This window comes from Dictyostelium purpureum, assembly GCF_000190715.1.
Source record: "Dictyostelium purpureum unplaced genomic scaffold DICPUscaffold_344, whole genome shotgun sequence".
Lineage (NCBI taxonomy): Eukaryota > Evosea > Eumycetozoa > Dictyosteliales > Dictyosteliaceae > Dictyostelium > Dictyostelium purpureum.
The window spans coordinates 1-17524 of NW_003519680.1; the positions used below are offsets into that span (position 1 = coordinate 1).

The 17524-nt window shown below is 25.1% G+C and overlaps 7 protein-coding genes across 7 annotated transcripts; 4 read left to right on the forward strand and 3 right to left on the reverse strand.

The window, feature by feature from the left end:
* Positions 1-64: 64 nt before the first annotated feature.
* Positions 65-2221, reverse strand: DICPUDRAFT_83064 (uncharacterized protein; the record flags this gene model as incomplete). The annotated part of the gene is made up of 3 exons (XM_003292410.1): positions 65-1861; positions 2062-2093; positions 2199-2221. Coding segments are annotated over 3 exons (1852 nt in total), but the record flags the coding sequence as incomplete, so codon positions are not given.
* Positions 2222-2826: 605 nt separating this feature from the next.
* On the forward strand, positions 2827-3807 carry DICPUDRAFT_99352 (uncharacterized protein; the record flags this gene model as incomplete). The annotated part of the gene is made up of 2 exons (XM_003292401.1): positions 2827-2899; positions 2995-3807. The coding sequence occupies 2 exons, from the start codon at positions 2827-2829 to the stop codon at positions 3699-3701; spliced, it is 780 nt and encodes a 259-aa protein (XP_003292449.1). The 3' UTR covers positions 3702-3807.
* DICPUDRAFT_50444 (uncharacterized protein) lies at positions 3768-6803 on the reverse strand (the record flags this gene model as incomplete). Its single annotated transcript, XM_003292411.1, has 4 exons — positions 3768-3952; positions 4019-5785; positions 5862-6602; positions 6681-6803. 4 exons carry the CDS (start codon positions 6801-6803, stop codon positions 3824-3826), a joined length of 2760 nt encoding a protein of 919 aa, XP_003292459.1. The 3' UTR covers positions 3768-3823.
* Positions 6804-7759: 956 nt separating this feature from the next.
* DICPUDRAFT_50446 (uncharacterized protein) lies at positions 7760-10045 on the forward strand. Its single transcript, XM_003292402.1, has 2 exons — positions 7760-8346; positions 8768-10045. Exons 1-2 carry the CDS (start codon positions 8336-8338, stop codon positions 9888-9890), a joined length of 1134 nt encoding a protein of 377 aa, XP_003292450.1. The 5' UTR covers positions 7760-8335; the 3' UTR covers positions 9891-10045.
* Positions 10046-10646: 601 nt separating this feature from the next.
* On the forward strand, positions 10647-12186 carry DICPUDRAFT_83068 (uncharacterized protein; the record flags this gene model as incomplete). The annotated part of the gene is made up of 3 exons (XM_003292403.1): positions 10647-10946; positions 11028-12011; positions 12097-12186. 3 exons carry the CDS (start codon positions 10647-10649, stop codon positions 12184-12186), a joined length of 1374 nt encoding a protein of 457 aa, XP_003292451.1.
* A 185-nt stretch (positions 12187-12371) lies between these two features.
* Positions 12372-15760, reverse strand: DICPUDRAFT_157172 (uncharacterized protein; the record flags this gene model as incomplete). Its single annotated transcript, XM_003292412.1, has 2 exons — positions 12372-14210; positions 14801-15760. 2 exons carry the CDS (start codon positions 15758-15760, stop codon positions 12372-12374), a joined length of 2799 nt encoding a protein of 932 aa, XP_003292460.1.
* A 697-nt stretch (positions 15761-16457) lies between these two features.
* On the forward strand, positions 16458-17434 carry DICPUDRAFT_157173 (uncharacterized protein; the record flags this gene model as incomplete). The annotated part of the gene is made up of 4 exons (XM_003292404.1): positions 16458-16547; positions 16623-16806; positions 16899-17240; positions 17310-17434. The coding sequence occupies 4 exons, from the start codon at positions 16458-16460 to the stop codon at positions 17432-17434; spliced, it is 741 nt and encodes a 246-aa protein (XP_003292452.1).
* Between the last annotated feature and the right edge of the window lie 90 nt (positions 17435-17524).

Consider the following 17524-nt stretch of genomic DNA (forward strand, 5'->3'; position numbering starts at 1 on the left):
ATTGAAACTCCTCCATTGAAATAATCTGGACCATTATAACCATTAAATGTACTATTAAAATTACCATTGAAACCTCCTCCATTAAAATTATTTGTGACGTTATAGCCTCCATTATTGAACCCAACTTTAAAATTATCATAACCTCCATTGTTGAAACCATTGGTTGTATAAATATCGTTTCTCATATTGTTGAATTTTGACATTTGATGTAAATTTGGATTATAGTTATTATTATATCTACTAAAATTGTTGTTAAATTGGTTATAGTTTAAATTTGAACCATTATTAAAAAGCATTGGATTTGGTGCACTATTATTTGGGTTGAAATTATAGGCATTGTAATCGTTATAACCACCCTGAGTATTATTATTGCCATCACTATTCATATTATTGGCAGTGTATACTATATTATTGTATCTACTATACTTATTTGGGAAACCAACTATACTATTTTGCTCGTCATTAATTTGAACATTTTTTAAATTATCATTTGCTTGCAAGGCTGAATTGGTTTTATTTTTTCTCATCAAAGTTGCACTATCAATTAACTCATAATCTTCTTCATTTAATACATATTGTCTTGGCTTACTTTCTTTTTTAGCTTTGGACTTTGCTGATTTACGTTTCTCTTTTTCTCTTTCTCTTTCTTTTTCCCTTTCTCTTTCTCTTTCTCTTTCTCTCTCCCTTTCTTTTTCTCTTTCCCTTTCCCTTTCTTTTTCTCTTTCTTTTTCCTTTTCTTTTTTCCTCGAATCACTTGAATTTTTAACTTCACTCTCCTTTTTGGTGACTGAATTGCCGCTGTTGTTTGTGGATGTAGTTGTTGTCGTAGTTGTGGTATTATTACTATTATTACTTGAACTAAAAAGATTACTTGCCGACTCTTTACTTGTATTACTAGTGTTTGTATATTTTGTGCTTGTACTATTAGTAGTACTTTGGGTATCATGGTTTGTATCTGTTGTTGGATCACCTGTTTCGCATCCCTCACCACCTGCCTCATTTTCAATAGCCAAGTTTTCTTCTTTTTTAGTTTTGTCTAACAAGTTATTTTGCTTTTTATTTAATTCTCTTTCAAGCTTTTCAATTTCTGCCAATACTCTTTCATGTTCGATTTCCACCTCTTCTTCATCAAAATCACCAAGACCTAAATTTGCGATATATTCAATACTATTTTTATTACTTTTGCTACTACTATTATTATTACTATTGTTATTATAATTATTATTATTATTACTATAGACACTATTGGTTTTACTATTTCCTACAGTTATTGATACTATACTATTGGTTTCTCCGATATTATCATCATTTTTTAATAGCTTATATGAACCATTATTATTATTTTTACTATTATTATCATTGCTACTATTTGATTTAAATGTTGAATAAACTAAAATTGATAATATTACTAGAGATAATATAAAAGCTGTTAACATTAAATAAAAACCAACTAGTGCATATGAAGTTATAGATGAGCCATCACCAATAAAACTTGAAAAGAACAATGATCCCACAATGCATGATTTTCCTTCGATTGAACAAAATGTAAACTTTATTGTTAATCCCAATATCATTGATATCATCAAAAATATTGCTTTTAAAACTGAAGAGATTAATATTGATCTTTGAAGAGTTTTTTGATCGTAAACCTTGAAAAATTTTGAAAAAAAATTGTTTTGTAATATTCCAATATTGATAAATGGTATCATTATAATTGAAGCCCCGCCAAATAACAATATAAAATATTCCTGAATACCAGAGTTGAAATCCATTAATGGATCATCATTTTCATTGCTATACAACCCTCTATTAAAACTTTTAAAATCTCCCTGAGCACTATATTTGATAAATTCCCAATTTACTAAAGATTTTTTAAAAAAAAGTAAATACTATAATTATTATTATATTTATTAATTTAAAAAAAGGTGATACAAACAATTTAATGAGGAAATAATTATTGCTATATTGAATATTGATATTATTAAAACTGTGATATCTATAATAGTAATTTTATTCATTTATACACATATACAAAATATGCATATAGATATATCTATATACTTATGAATCTTGGTATGAATTGATAAAAATAACTTTAAATTGAAAATTGAAAAAAAAAAAAAAAAGAAAAATATGGGTATTAAAAAAAACAAAAAAAAAATTATAAAATTTTTTATAAAAAAAAAAACGAACTTTACCACACAAACTCCTTATTTCTCATTTTTTGGGAAATTTTTTTTATATGTGTGTGTTAAACGATATAAAAATTATTTTTGATTTATATTACATATTAGTTGGAAAATTATCACCAAAATAATAAACCATTATTTTTATAAACACACAAATTAGATCTTGAAAATTAATTCACAATTTAATACACAATTAAAATTATTATTCCAAATTAAATTATTTTTATTTTTAGGAACACATAATTTTTGAAATAGGAACATATAATTTTTTTTTTTTTAGATTTTATTATTAATATATATCTAAAAAATAAATAAATAAAATATAATTTATAATTATTAAAAATATATATAACAAAATGATTTATAATAATAATAAACCATTCAAATAAAAAAAAAGAGGGAATAGCAATAATGAAAATCAATTTTTTTTAAAAAGATATATTATAAACGAAAATAGGATATATTCACCAAAAAAAAAATAAAAAAATAAAAAAAAAATATTTTTAAAATATTATTATTTTTTTTTATTTTTTTTTATTTTTTTTTAATTTTTAAATTATTTTACTTTTTATCTTTGTTTAATATTTTTAAAAAATTCTATTAAAATTCAGAATATAGGAATAGCTTATACTAAAATATGAAAAAAATCGAATTAGGATGTTTAGGAATTTCTTTTATATTGGTTATACTTTTAATATCCTCTTTAAGATGTATGTAAATAAAAAAAGATACAAAAAAAAAATAAAAATGCAAATTCATTAATTTTTATATTTATTAAATTTTAATTTTAATTTTATTTATATAGCAAATTGGGAAAAGGTGGAAGTTAAATTCGATAAAACAGATACATATAGACTGGAAAGAAATATCTATTCTACAGAGATTACACAAACATTTTTAATATATGATGTAAACGAAAAACATCCCAATGGAACCAAAATACCAATAGAAACAAGATACTATACAAACAATACCACACATACATTAAATGCATTTGGTGCATTGTCAATTATTTTCTTATTTTTCAATATTGTAAATTTACTCAAAATAAATATCAAGGCTATCGGATCCAATTTATACGCAACATTAGAAAAAATTTCAATTGTTTTCACAGGAATCATAGTTTTATTTTGTATTATAGGTACATTTTTAGCATTTGGTTTAAACGTTCAATTATATATAGAAGAGACTACACAATTTTCCAAACAGGAATTAATTTTTGTTGCTTCTTTTGTGTACAATGGCCATTTACCTGATATCAAAATCCTGGATCCAACTTTAAATCAACTTATTTTAACTGGTGGTTCTCTTCAATCTAGCGCTACCTCTGGCTTTTACCTAATGGTCTTTTGTTTAATTCTTTCAATTGTATATGGTGTTTTAAGTGGACTTAGATATAGAGAAGTCAGATCGCCATCATCCTCAATAGATTATAGATTCTTATATAGCGGGGAAGATTCTTCATTCTTAAACGATGATGATCCTGATGAATTTGACGAATCAGGACTTTAAAGAACCATAAATAATATAAATAAATAAATAAATAAATAATAAATAAATAAATATTTATAAAAATATACATCTACAATAAAAAATTTTATTTTTATAATTTTTATTTATTTTTTTTTTTTAAATTATTCAATATCAATTGAATATTTGCTTAATAAACTTTTTACTATTTCATATGATTCTGTGGTATTTTGTGTATTAAAATCAATTTCTTTAAATTCTTCCAAAAAACTATTATGATTTTGCTTAAGAGTCTAAAATAAAATTGAAAAAATATTAATATTTAATTATATCCTGTTTTAAAAAAAACTATAACTTACATTTGATTCAAATGATTCTAATTCTTTAGCTTTTAATTTTGCAGTTTCAATAACTTGTTGTGGGAAATCAGCTAAAACGGCAACATGGATACCAAAACTTTGATCACAGGCACCAGATTCGACTTTATACAACAAAGTAAAAGTATTATTTTCAGTACTTGCCGATACATGTAAATTTTTAACAACAGGGATGATATCTGCCAAAATTGTTAACTCATGGAAATGGGTTGCAAATAAACAAAAACCACCGATTTGATTACAAATATATTCGGCGATACCCCAAGCCAAACCAAAACCATCGTATGTGGAAGTACCTCTACCAAGTTCATCAATAATAATTAATGAGTTCTTGGTGGCAACCTTTAAAATATATGAAGTCTCCAACATCTCTGCCATAAAAGTAGAAACACCACGAAGTTGACTATCACCGGCACCTACTCTTGATAAAATACAATCAACAACTGAAACAATAGCTTTTTGAGCTGGAACAAAACAACCTATTTGGGCCATTAAAACAATTAAACCAACTTGACGAATAAATGTACTTTTACCACCCATATTTGGACCTGTAATAATTTGGAATTGAGATTCCTCACGAATCAATTCGATATCATTTGCAATAAAACTAACACCATCTTGAGTTTCAACACAAGGATGACGACCACCAAAAATAACAGTGTTACCAGTACCAAGTGGATGGATCTCTGGTCTAACGAAAGGAGTTGGTGCAATTGATGATATATGGGCCATGGTTACAAAAACATCTAAAGTTGCTATTAATGAACTAAGATCTTCGATTAATGGAACAAACGAGGCGGCAATTTGAAGGGTTCTTTTAGCAAGGCCATCTTGTTTATTTGCATACTCTGCAGATAATTTTTTGTATGTCTCATTGAGGTTATTAATCTCCTTAATTGAAAATCTAACACCATCCTTTTGTGTAGCATAAATTATAAACTCTTTTTTATCTCTTAATTTGACCTCATCTTTTCTAGAGATTCTTAAAAGGTAACCATCTTTTTCGCTATAATGTAATTTTACTTTTGATTCATCCAAATCCAACTTATCTGCAGTCTTTATACGGAATCCTTCGATCTTTTGGGATGTTTTATCTTTAAGTTTTTGAATTTCGGCAAGAGCTTCATCAAAACTTGAACGGATAACATATTCGTGTTTTTCATTGGCTAAATCCAAATCAATAGTTTTTTCGACCATAGCACAAAACTTTTGGAAATCGTTAATAATTGATTCTAAACTGTCGATGAAATTTGCTTTGAGCATCTCTTGATGTACACCACTATGACCATTTAATGTTGATAAAACAACTGGTAAACGATTAACAATGCCATAAAGATTAACACAATCTTCCAATGAAGCTTTTTGACCATGTAATTTCTTTGAAAGACGATCTAAATCACCAATTTTCTTTAAGTCATTTGAACGAAGTGATTGTCTTAATTCAATGTCATTGAAAAAGGTTTCAACAAAATTTAGTCTCATTTCAATTTCCTCTGTATCTAATAAAGGTTGCTTGACCCATTGTAAAAGTAATCTTGATCCCATAGGTGTGTTGCATTGATTTAATAAATTATATAATGATTGATCTTTGGTTGATGTTGCTGATGAGTTTGGTAATCCCGATGAATTGTGTTCCTTTAAGTCAATAATATGTAAACCTCTGAATGATGCTGAATCTAATTTCATATATTTATTTAAATCAAACTTTTCTAATTTAAATTTACCAAAATAATTTGGGTTTGATAATAACTATAAACAGATAAAAACTGTTACATTAATATTTATCGTTTTAACAATTAACCAATTAAATATGTTTTAAACTTACATCTAAATGCTTAATTAAACAACTTGCAGATTGAATTGCATTTTCTTTTTCCAAGTCTAATAAATTATTTTTAACCGAACCCAATAATCTTGTTAAATCCTGTTCTGCATTCTTTGAGCTGAAATCGGCTTTTGGAACCTCGGTAAATGGAATATCAGCCTCGGCTAACTTTTCTTTTACTTTTGCATAATCATAGTTCTTTGGATCGCTATATAAAAGACACTCTTTGATACTCATTTGCATTATAAAACTACTGAGATTTGATAAATTATCATTGTCCATAAACTCTGAAACGCCCAGGGTCTTGAATGTGGCATCCCCAAATGCAATACCAAAGACAATTGATCCTTTCTCACGTGTAACTTTTAATGCCATCATTACTGAATTCTCTGTATAATTAAATAAAACATCCTCAAATTGTTGAGTATTTCCTCTTGAGCCTTTCTTTGATAACTCCCATTGATTAATTCTATTTGGTTTAGCTGCCCAAATTTCAATTTTCTTTTTTTCTTCAAATAACTCTTTAATAATCTGTTCGTATTCAAAACCCTGTCTAATTGTTAAACATGCCAATCCTAAATTTGTATCCTCATTTGAAGGTGGTGGTGATGATGAACTGTCTAATTTAATTTTCTTTTTTGGCATTTCATTTGCTGTACCCCAATATTTTAATGACTTTTTACTTTTAAAATGCATTAATGCAACAAATACTGCATCATCGCCATGAATTGAATAATATCCCTATAGTGTTAAATAATGTTATTAATAAAGATATAAATAAAATGATAATAATAAAATAATGCAATAAAAAACAAGTACCTTTCTATCAAATAATCTGATTGTATCTTTATCTGTTAAATCCAAACCTTGAAAAAATGATACAAATCCTTTATCCTCCTTTAAAACAACTTGTGTTGTTTCTTCTTGTTCGTTATCTGACATTCTTATTTTTTATCTAATTAGGTTTTCCAAAAAAAAATAATAAATAATTAATAAAAAAAAATTTAAAAAAAATTTTTTAAAAAATTTTTAAAAAAAAAAAAAAAGAGAGGGTTTCATATTGATGTTTTTTTATTGCTTTTTTTAAATTTATTGGTAATAATATTTTTTTGATAATAAATAAAATATTTTGGGAACTCAAAACAACCTGATTTTAAAAAAAAGATTGATAGCTTGAAAACTCATATCTCATACACAATCGGAGCTTTAATGGAAATTGGTATTGATTAAAATAAACAAATAAAAAAAAATTTTAAAAAAAAAAAAAATAATAATAATTTATCTTTTTTTTCATTTTTGGTTATATTTACTATAATAATATGCAACAATAAACAATTGTGTTTATTTATTACATATTATTTGAAATTAATATTATTTTAAAAAAATCTTTTGAATGAATTTGTAGACCATAATTTAATTTATTATTTAATTTTTATAATTATTGTTTTTTTTTTTTATTATGTTTTTTTATTATATTTTTCTTTTATTTTCTTTAAAATTAAAATATTAGAACACACACACAACACACACAAGTGAAATACATATAAAAAAAAAATAAAAATAAAAAATATAAAATAAAATAAAAAAAATCATTAAAAATAATAATATCCTCACCATAATAAAAAATAATATCCCAATTAAAACATAAATAAATAGATATATAGTTTTTTTTTTTTATTAAAATTCTAAAAAATAATATAATTATTATTTTAGAAATAATTTCTCCCCACAATTTTTTTGTTATTTTTTTAAAAAAAAAAATTTTATTTTTTTTTTATTTTTTTATTATTTTTTTATTTATTATTTTTTATTTTTTTTTAAAAAAAAAAAGTCACGAATATTTTTTTAAATTTTTTTTCATTTTTTTTACTGCACACTAGCATACTCACTACTTAAACCTATAATATATTTATATATTTTTTTTAGTATACATAGCAATAGTACAATTATTTGTTTGTCTCATACATACAACAACACAATAACAAAGCATTCTTTTAATAAATTAATTCTTTTTTTTTTTTAAATTTCATTTGTAATAAATAATTCATATAAACACAATAATTATTTATATACAAATTTTAGCATAAAAAAAAAAAAACCCTAAAACTTTTTTTAAAAAAGTAAAACCCAATAACACACGTTATTATTAATTACTGTCCTCACTCTAATTAATAATAAAATAAACACCTTTTATGTTCTGGTGCAAAAACAACAAAAAGACCATCTCTTTTAACACACTCGCCATTTACATTTCCGACACCGGTATTTCCTGACGTCGCTAATCAACCTTTGATATATACCCAATAATAATATAATAATAATAATATAAAAACAATTTTTCATATATTTTTTTTTTTGTTTGTTTAGTATTTTTTTTTTCCCCCATATAAATTTATCATTTCTTAATAATATTTTAAACTCAATTTTTTTCAACTTAACTCAATTTATAAAAACATACACATAGTATAATTTAAATGCCAATAATGTAAGTAAAAAAAAAACCGTTCTCTTTTTTTTTTTTTGTTGCACTTCCCAAAACACTTCGCAAATATAGCACAATCACAAAAAAATTCATTTTTAGGATTACGAAAAAAAAAATTCAAAAAAAAATATTTTTTAAAAAAAAAAAAAATTTTAAGGTCAGAAATTGCAATCAGTTACCCAACATTTGACAGATATTAGTCTGTATATAGAAACCAAATCTTAAAAAAAAAAATTTAAAAAAATATAATTTTTTATCCAGCTCAAATTATAATAATAATATTTTAGTTTTAAAAAAAAAAAGAAATTTTTTTTTTTTTTCTTTTTTTTTCTTTTTTTTTTCTTTTTCTTTTTCTTTTAATTTTTTTTTAAAAAAAATGGAAAATGTATTAATTTTAAAATTTAAATTTATTAATGATTTTTAGGTCAACAGAAATTTTTAATGAATCAGATGCCGGATTCGTCATTGAATCAACTCAAAATTGTTACGCCGATGGATTCGAAGGACCAGAAAAAAAATTAGATATTAGATTTTGTCCAATTAACAAGATTACTGGTAAAAACTCAACATCAAAAATTGGATTACGTGCTATCAACAAAGATAGATGGCAACAGGTTTTAGATTCAGCAAGATGTACAATTATTAGCCAAACATCAAATCAATTTATGGACAGTTATGTTTTATCAGAATCCAGTCTTTTCGTTTACCCACGTCGTGCAATGGTCAAAACTTGTGGTACCACTACCTTATTACATTTAATTGCTAAAATGGTCGAGGTTGGTAAAGAGTGTGGATTAGAGGTCGAGATGGTCGTATTTTCAAGAAAGAACCTCAATCAACCAACCAAGCAAATTTTCCCACATTGTTCATTCAATGACGAAGTAGCCTTTTTAAATAAAATCTTCAAAGGTGAAGCTTACGTTATGGGTGATGTAAATAAGGATCATTGGAATTTATATATTGCCGATTACCGTAAAAACAAAACTGTCCAAAGAACTGAACAAACTTTCGAAGTAATGATGCACGATCTCAACCCAGAGGTCATGAAGCAATTCTTCAAACGTGAAGGTGTTTCAGCTTTAGATACTACCGTAAGCAGCGGCATCAGCAATCTTTTACCAGGTTCCATCATTGATGACTTCCAATTTGACCCATGTGGTTACTCTATGAATGGTCTCTTGGATCAATGGTACTGGACTATTCACATCACTCCAGAATCTCATTGCAGTTATGTCTCTTTCGATACCAATATTGCTTTACCAGATTTCAATCAATTATTAAGAAATGTCTTGAATGTTTTCAAACCAGGTAGATTCACAACTGCTATCTACAGTGAAGATGGCAGCCCAGTCTCTGATGCTTATTCTGCTTTTGATATCAATTCAATTCCAGAATTTTCAATTCAAAATAAAACTCTTCATGGTTTCGATGGTGGTTATGATGTTGTTGTTTCAAATTTCAAATTATCAGATCAATATTTAATTCAACAAAAACAACCAATTATCCAAACTGCTGATCAACAACAAGTTGATTTAATTCAAGTTTAAAAAAAAAAAAATTATAAAACTAATTTTTTTTTAATACCAACCAAACAAACAAACAAACAAACAAACAAAACAAATATAAACTCCCTCAAAATGAATAAAATTATATTTTTTTTTTAAAAAAAATTATTTAAAATAATTTTTTTTCATGTATACATAAAATTTTCTAAAGCTTTTTATTTATTTTTTTTATTTTTTTTTCATTTTTTAAAGTTTTTATAAACAGAAAATTTTTCAAAATAGCCCCTCATTGAATTGGTTCCTTAATTTTGAAAATATTATAATTTAAAATCACCCTTTTTTTTATTTTTTTCCAACTATTACCACAAAATGTGTTTTTTTTTAATTTTTTTTAGTTTCATCTTTCCTGGTTACATTTTTTTTTGTTATTAAAGTTTAAAGTTCAATTAATTTTCAATCATATTTTATTTGTATTTAAATCCTGGGTATATAAATAATAAAATATTAAATTCTTTTTTTTTTGTTATTTAAATTTTCTTTTTTATTATATATATAAAAATTTTGTAAAAATTTTATAATAGATTAAATTTACAATATAATTTTAAGAGATATTAAAGATTAATATATACAAATAATCAAATTAAAAAATTTAATTCTTTTTTATTTTTTATTTTTTATTTTTTTTTAATTTTCATTTTTTTTAATTTTTTGTTTTTTTTTTTTTTTTATATTTTTTTTTTAAATTTAGTTTAATCATTAAATAGTTTTACTCATACTAAAATTACTTTACTAAAAACTATGAAGGTTTTATTAGTCTTTACCTTAATCATTGGTTTGATTAATGGCTTAGCATACCCAAAAAATTTCAATGAAGAACAAGTTTCAAATATATCACCATATACACCATTTTGGTTCAGCCAAACTTTAGACCATTTCGATGACGAAAATACCGAATCTTTCTCACAAAGATACTTTATAAACGATCAATTTTACGACTATACCAATGGTGGTCCAATTATTTTATATATCAATGGTGAGGGTCCAGTCTCATCAGCACCATGTCAAACTGGTGATGGCGTTGTTTTATATGGTCAAGCTGTAAGTATTATACTATTATTAAAAAAAAAAAAAAAACAATATTATATAAATAGTATTTTAATTCTTTTATTTTTATTTTAGTTAAATGCAATGATTGTAACATTAGAACACAGATATTATGGTGAATCAACTCCATTCCAAGATCTTACCACAGAAAATTTAAAATATCTTTCATCTGAACAAGCATTAAATGATTTAGCAATTTTTGTTGTTTGGTTCCAAAGTCAATTATCAAATGCTGGTAAAATTGTTACTATTGGTGGATCATACAGCGGTGCTTTATCAGCATGGTTCAGAATTAAATACCCACACATCACCAGTGGCTCAATTGCTTCATCAGGTGTTGTTAATGCTATCTTACAATTCACTACTTTTGATGAATATGTTGCTTATGCAGCTGGTGAAGATTGTTCAAATGCTCTTAGATTAGTTACCAAAGCTGTTGAGGAACAAATCCTTGCAGGTGGTAGTGCCGAACAAAAAGTTAAACAAATTTTCCAAGCTGAATCTTTAACTGATAACGGTGATTTCTTTTATTGGTTAGCTGATTCAATGGCTGAAGGTATCCAATATGGTTTCCACTCTCAATTATGCAGCCCATTAATCGAAGCTATGAATAATAATGGTGATATGATTTCAACTTATTCAAACTATACTATCAATGTTTGGGGTCAATCATTAGGTACCCCAGAAGAATACTCTACTGTTTGGCAACAAAACACCACCGCTGACCCAGCCAAGGCTGATAGACAATGGTGGTTCCAAACATGTGCTGCTTTAGGCTATTTCCAAGATGCTCCACTTTCAGGTAGTATCAGATCATCAATGGTTAATATGACCTACTTCAAAACCCATTGCCAACAAGTATTTGGTATTCCATTATGGCCAAACACTGCTGCTGTTAATATCCACTATGGTGGTAATAACACTGCTGGTACTAATATTCTTTATACAAATGGTTCACAAGATCCATGGAGTCGTGCCTCAGTTATTCAAACTATTTCAGACAGCCAACAATCTGTTATGGTTACTTGCGAAAATTGTGGACATTGTGTTGATATAAGAGTAAGTTTTTTTTATTTTTTTTTAAACCAACACTAAATTAATTTACAATTATTAATTTTAAATTTAATTTTTTTCTTAAATTTAGGCAAGCTGCCCAGGTGGATGTGCACAACCAAATAACATTGCTCAAGTTAGAGCCTTATCAATCAAGTTATTGGAATCATGGTTATCATAAGCTTTTGAATCTAAACTCTAATTTATTTTTTATTTAATAAAAGAAAGGTTTAATTTTTTTTTTTTAAAACTAATTATACATATGCTTTGTTTTTTTTATTTTTATTTTTTTATATTTTCTAAAACATTCCTATAATCAGATGTTTAAAAATAATTTTACAAATATAACTTTTATGCGTTTTATAACTAATCAAAAATTGGATAGTTTAGGAATTGAATATTTATAATTTGATTTGTAAGCAAAGTTTCTAATATAATTATTTCGTTATTTCCTTGATTTAATAATACAGATGGAATATAAATTGTTCTTTGAGGGCCAACGTTCCAATATCTACCAACATTATAACCATTAACATACAACTGACCTTTACCGAGGTTTTGAAATGAAAGAAAGGTATCGCCTATTTCATCTTGACTATTAATTGTTAAAATTGCTTTATAAAATGTTGGTGTTGAAAATTTACTATAACTTGAAACATCTTGCCATTCTATGGCAGAAAGGTTATCTAAAGGTAATGGGTAGTTTGACCATGGTCCAAGATATTGATTGCTTGATGTAACCCCATTACCCAATCCTTTTTTATCATGTATGTATGGTCCAAAATTAACACGACCCTGGTTTTCTAATAAGATTTTTAGATTAAAATCACCATTTGATGAAATATTTGTTGTTGGGTATGTAATTGTTATACTGCTATTATATGGACGCTGAATAAAACCTTGATTGCTTTGGCTATTAATAAAAAATGTTGCTCTATCATGAAGCTCCATAACTGAAAGCTGGTTACTTTGGGCCAAATTCATAGTTGTTTCGTACAAAACAAAGCCAGTAGATTGGTTCATTTCTTCCATTGATAGTGGTCTTCCTGTTAAGAAAAGTGGCGAGGTTGACAATTGCTTTAAATTATCAAATAAACTAGCGGCTTGAATAAAGGAAACAGTACCATATTGTGACTTGGTAGAATTATTTGGAATTGGTGGTAATGATGTGTTTACATACTTTTCAATAACTTCTCTAAGTGCAAGATATTTTGATGTAATATCACCAGCTTCGCTAATTGGGGAGTCATAGTCGTATGATTGAATGGTAATTTCATAATCTGAGGGAGAGTTTGAGTTTGCACCATTTGAAAAGCCAAAATTACTGCCACCATAAAACATATACATATTGACACTTGCACCCAATGATAAAATATTACCTAAACCCTCTGCAACTACCTCTGCTGATGTCCTAGCAGCAGACTGATCAGTCCAATGAGTAATCCAACCAGTATAATACTCTGAATTCATAGATGGTTGCAGGCTTGAGGTATACTTTTGTTGAATATTAAAATTTTGTTCAATTTGGTCCATTGTAGTGGGACCAAAGTCGACTGTTTGGAACACTCCATCTAACTTTGAGCCATATAACATTTGAATAGATGGACCATCAGTAGAGTGAAATATAACACCACCTTCTTTACCTTGACCTATGCCCAAAAACTTTTGCAATAATGCATATAAATATAAAAGATAATCCTTATCAGCCCCATATGAACCATATTCGTTTTCTATTTGAGCCATAATAATTGGACCACCATTTGTGTAAAGATAGGGTTCTAGTACTGGTAATAGTTTTTGCCAATATTGTGAAACTGCATTTAAAAAATTTTCATCACTAGTTCTTAGAGCAATTTCTGGATAGTTGGTTAAAAGCCATGATGGAAACCCCCCAAATTCATATTCAGCACAAGCAAATGGACCAGGTCTAATGATTACATTTAGTTGATTTTCATTTGCTAATTCTAAAAATTGTGTTAAATTGAACTGGGAAAAATCTAAATCGCTATCTAAACCATTGGGTTGATGTAGATTCCATGGGATATAAGTTTGAATTGTATTTAAACCAGATGCTTTGATTTTGAGTAACCTATCACCCCACAATAATGGATGGCATCTAAAATAATGAAATGACCCACTAATAATTTGGTATTTGTTTACTTGATCTTTGACGAAATTTCCATTTTCTATATAAAATGACCCACACTGAATATATTTTAAATTTATTAAAACCAATAATAGTATTATTAGTTTCATTGTTTAAATAAATTATTTGTTTTTATTTTAGTTTTAAAGAAAATTAATATAAATAAAAAAAAAAATATAAAATTAAAAATTTATTTTAAAAAAAATTTTAAAAAAATAATAAAAAAATAAAAAAAGATATTTTCAGTTATTTACCCCCACTAACACCCATATCCAATACCAAATAAAATAATAAATTTTATTAAATAAATGAAATAATAAAGGTTAAAAATAAATAATGATAACCTATATGTTTTTATTTTGTTTTTATTTATAAATTATATATAATATTAATTGAAAAAAATTAATTTAATTATTTTTTAGTTAATATTTGTAAAATTAATTTGTACAAAAGTGGTTAAAATTTGAAATTCTTGATTGATCAGATTTCTTCCATGATATATATAGCAAAGCAAATTTTCAATGTTCTTTTTATTTTGTTTGAATAGGCTTCCCATTGTTGTTAAATTTAATGATTTTTTCCTTTTATAGCCACCATATACAAAAGAGTATATGCCATTTCTTCTGATAAATATCATTTTTTCAATTACCAAGTCGACACTCTTTTTCTTTTTGTATTTAATATCATTCATAATATATTTTGTATTGCTTTCAAATGATTGTTTTAATCTATTTAAATAATCTTCTTGTGCTGAAAAATAATCTGTTTCTGTAGTCTCCTGGCATTGAGTGCCGATTTCATTTCTAAATCTGAATTGGTTTTGTTTTTGTTGAGATGATGGTAGCTCTTCGATTAAATCATTAGATGTGGCACTATTTTGTATATTTATTTCATTTGATATGTTACTATTATTTATTGGTGTAATGTTTGCTGTTGTATGTGAGTTTGATGTAGTTACAGATGAGGATGTCGATGAAACAATGTTAGTGTTTGAATAGTGTGCATTAGGACTTGGAACCTCAACTTTGCTTGATACCGAACTAACATCGAATACCCTTTCAAATGAAAGTTCAAAATCTTCGTATTGATTTTTTGATAAATGTAAAATTGAGTTTAATTTTAATTTTATATATCTCTTAAATGAATAACTTGATGGCAATAGCTCCAACTCTTCATTAATTCTGAAAGAATCTACATCTTTAACAACCCTACAATTAACCTGATCGTATTTATGCTTTGCTTTAAAATCATTATTAAAACATTTATTTTCTACCTCGATCTTTGGATAACTTTTTTCTTTATTGGTATATTCTTTGGATGCCTTATCTAATTTTTGTAATAGATCTTGAAATATTTGATTATTATTGTTATTGTTATTGTTATTGTTATTATTATTATTATTATTGCTAGTATTAGTATTATTAGTATTATTAATACCATTATTATTTTGATCTACATTTATTATATTATTATTATTATTACTAATATTTATTCCATTTTCTTCAAATGATATGAAGATATTATCATCATCTTCAAAATAATTTGATTTATTTGTTTCTATATTATAATGATCATTAGTGTTGCTATTACTATTATCACTTTGAATCATTTATTATTTATATATTATAAAATTATATTTATTATTTATTTATGTGTAATATAAAAAAAGAAAAAAAAGAAAAAAAAAAATTAATTTAAATTTTTTATATTTATAAAAAAAAAAATATAATATTATTTATAAAAAAATTTTGTAATCTTTATTGAATCCAGATATAATTTGAAAAAAAAAAAAAACTAAATTAAAAAAAAAAAAAAAAAAAAAAAAAAAAAGATATTTATTTTAAAAAAAGGTTATATATTATTTGTTTATTTTTTGTTGGTTTATTGTTTGTTTGTGTTTTAATTATAATAATAAAAAAATTAAAATGGAAACAATATTAATATTATAATAAAAAAATTATTAAGATTAAATTGTGATTTTTTAAGCACCGATGTCTTTATTAATTAATTAATAAATAATAAAATTAATAATAAAAAACCAATATAAACAACAATAATAATGATATTAATTGAATTAAAAGGGGGTGGAACTTTTGTATTTTAAAAATAGCAATATTTAATTACGAAAAAAAATTATTTAAAATTTTAAATAATTTTTTTTTTTTTTTTTTTTGATTTTTTTTAAAATAATAAAATTTGTTTTATTTTATTTTATTTTTTTATTTTTATAGAAATATATAAAAATAAATTAATGAAGAATCATTCATAAAAAAACAAGAAAAAGAAAAAGAAAAAGAAGAAAGAAAATGATTTGCATTGAATGTGGTAGACCAGTTAATGATGTGTACAAAGAGTTTGGTAAGGCTGGCAGTGGTAATATAAGACTAACAAGATGTGTGAGTAGATATTTTTAGTAAAAACAACTTTACACATTCACAACCATGGACTAACATATATTTCTATATATATAGTCTTGTTGCCAGCAGATTGCAGACAAATATGTGGAATATGATTTTATCATTGTATTTTTAGATTTATTTTTACATAAAGCGCAAGCATATAGACATTTATTATTTAATAGACAACCTTATAGAGATTTTGGTATTCCAATTCAATATGTAAAGGTTTTAATTGTATATATATTTTTCGAATCATGTAAATATACAATATAAATATATAGGGTTAAATTTAATTCTATACTAATAAACCATTTCAATTCCATTCAATGAATATCAATACATATATAGATATAAAATGGCTAAGATTTAAAGAATATGGCCAACACCAACCAGGTGTACCATTTTATTATATCGATTGGCACGATGATGTACCATATGATAGATATTGGTTTATCTTTTTAACAGCGATTGCAGAATTTGGAATGTATATATCATCGATAATTGTGGCGGTAAGATTTATTTATCAATCAAGATATCCAATTATAAAGTACAACTATTTGGTAATGGCTATTATCCTATCAAGCTTTGGCAAAGGCTTTTTGGTTTTAATGATGATTTGGGACTATCCTTTTAGTTTTGGTTCTATTTTAAATATTTTTGTTTTATCCTCCAATGTTGTCGCCATTAAAGGTAAATATATAATAACAGAATAAAAATGATATCATTTTTTATTTTTTCACTAATTTTTCCATTCTATAGTATTTTTAGACACAAGTACATTCAAAGCAATTATTTTTGTGGCATTTGGATTTTTAGGTAGATTATTTTTCCAATCGATCATTTATTTATTCGATGGTTCAATGCTGTTGCATTTAAATCTATAAAAAATATAAAACAATAAATATAAGAAAAAAACATCATAATATAAATTATATAAATTTATATTTATTTTATTTATTTTTTTTTAACCATTT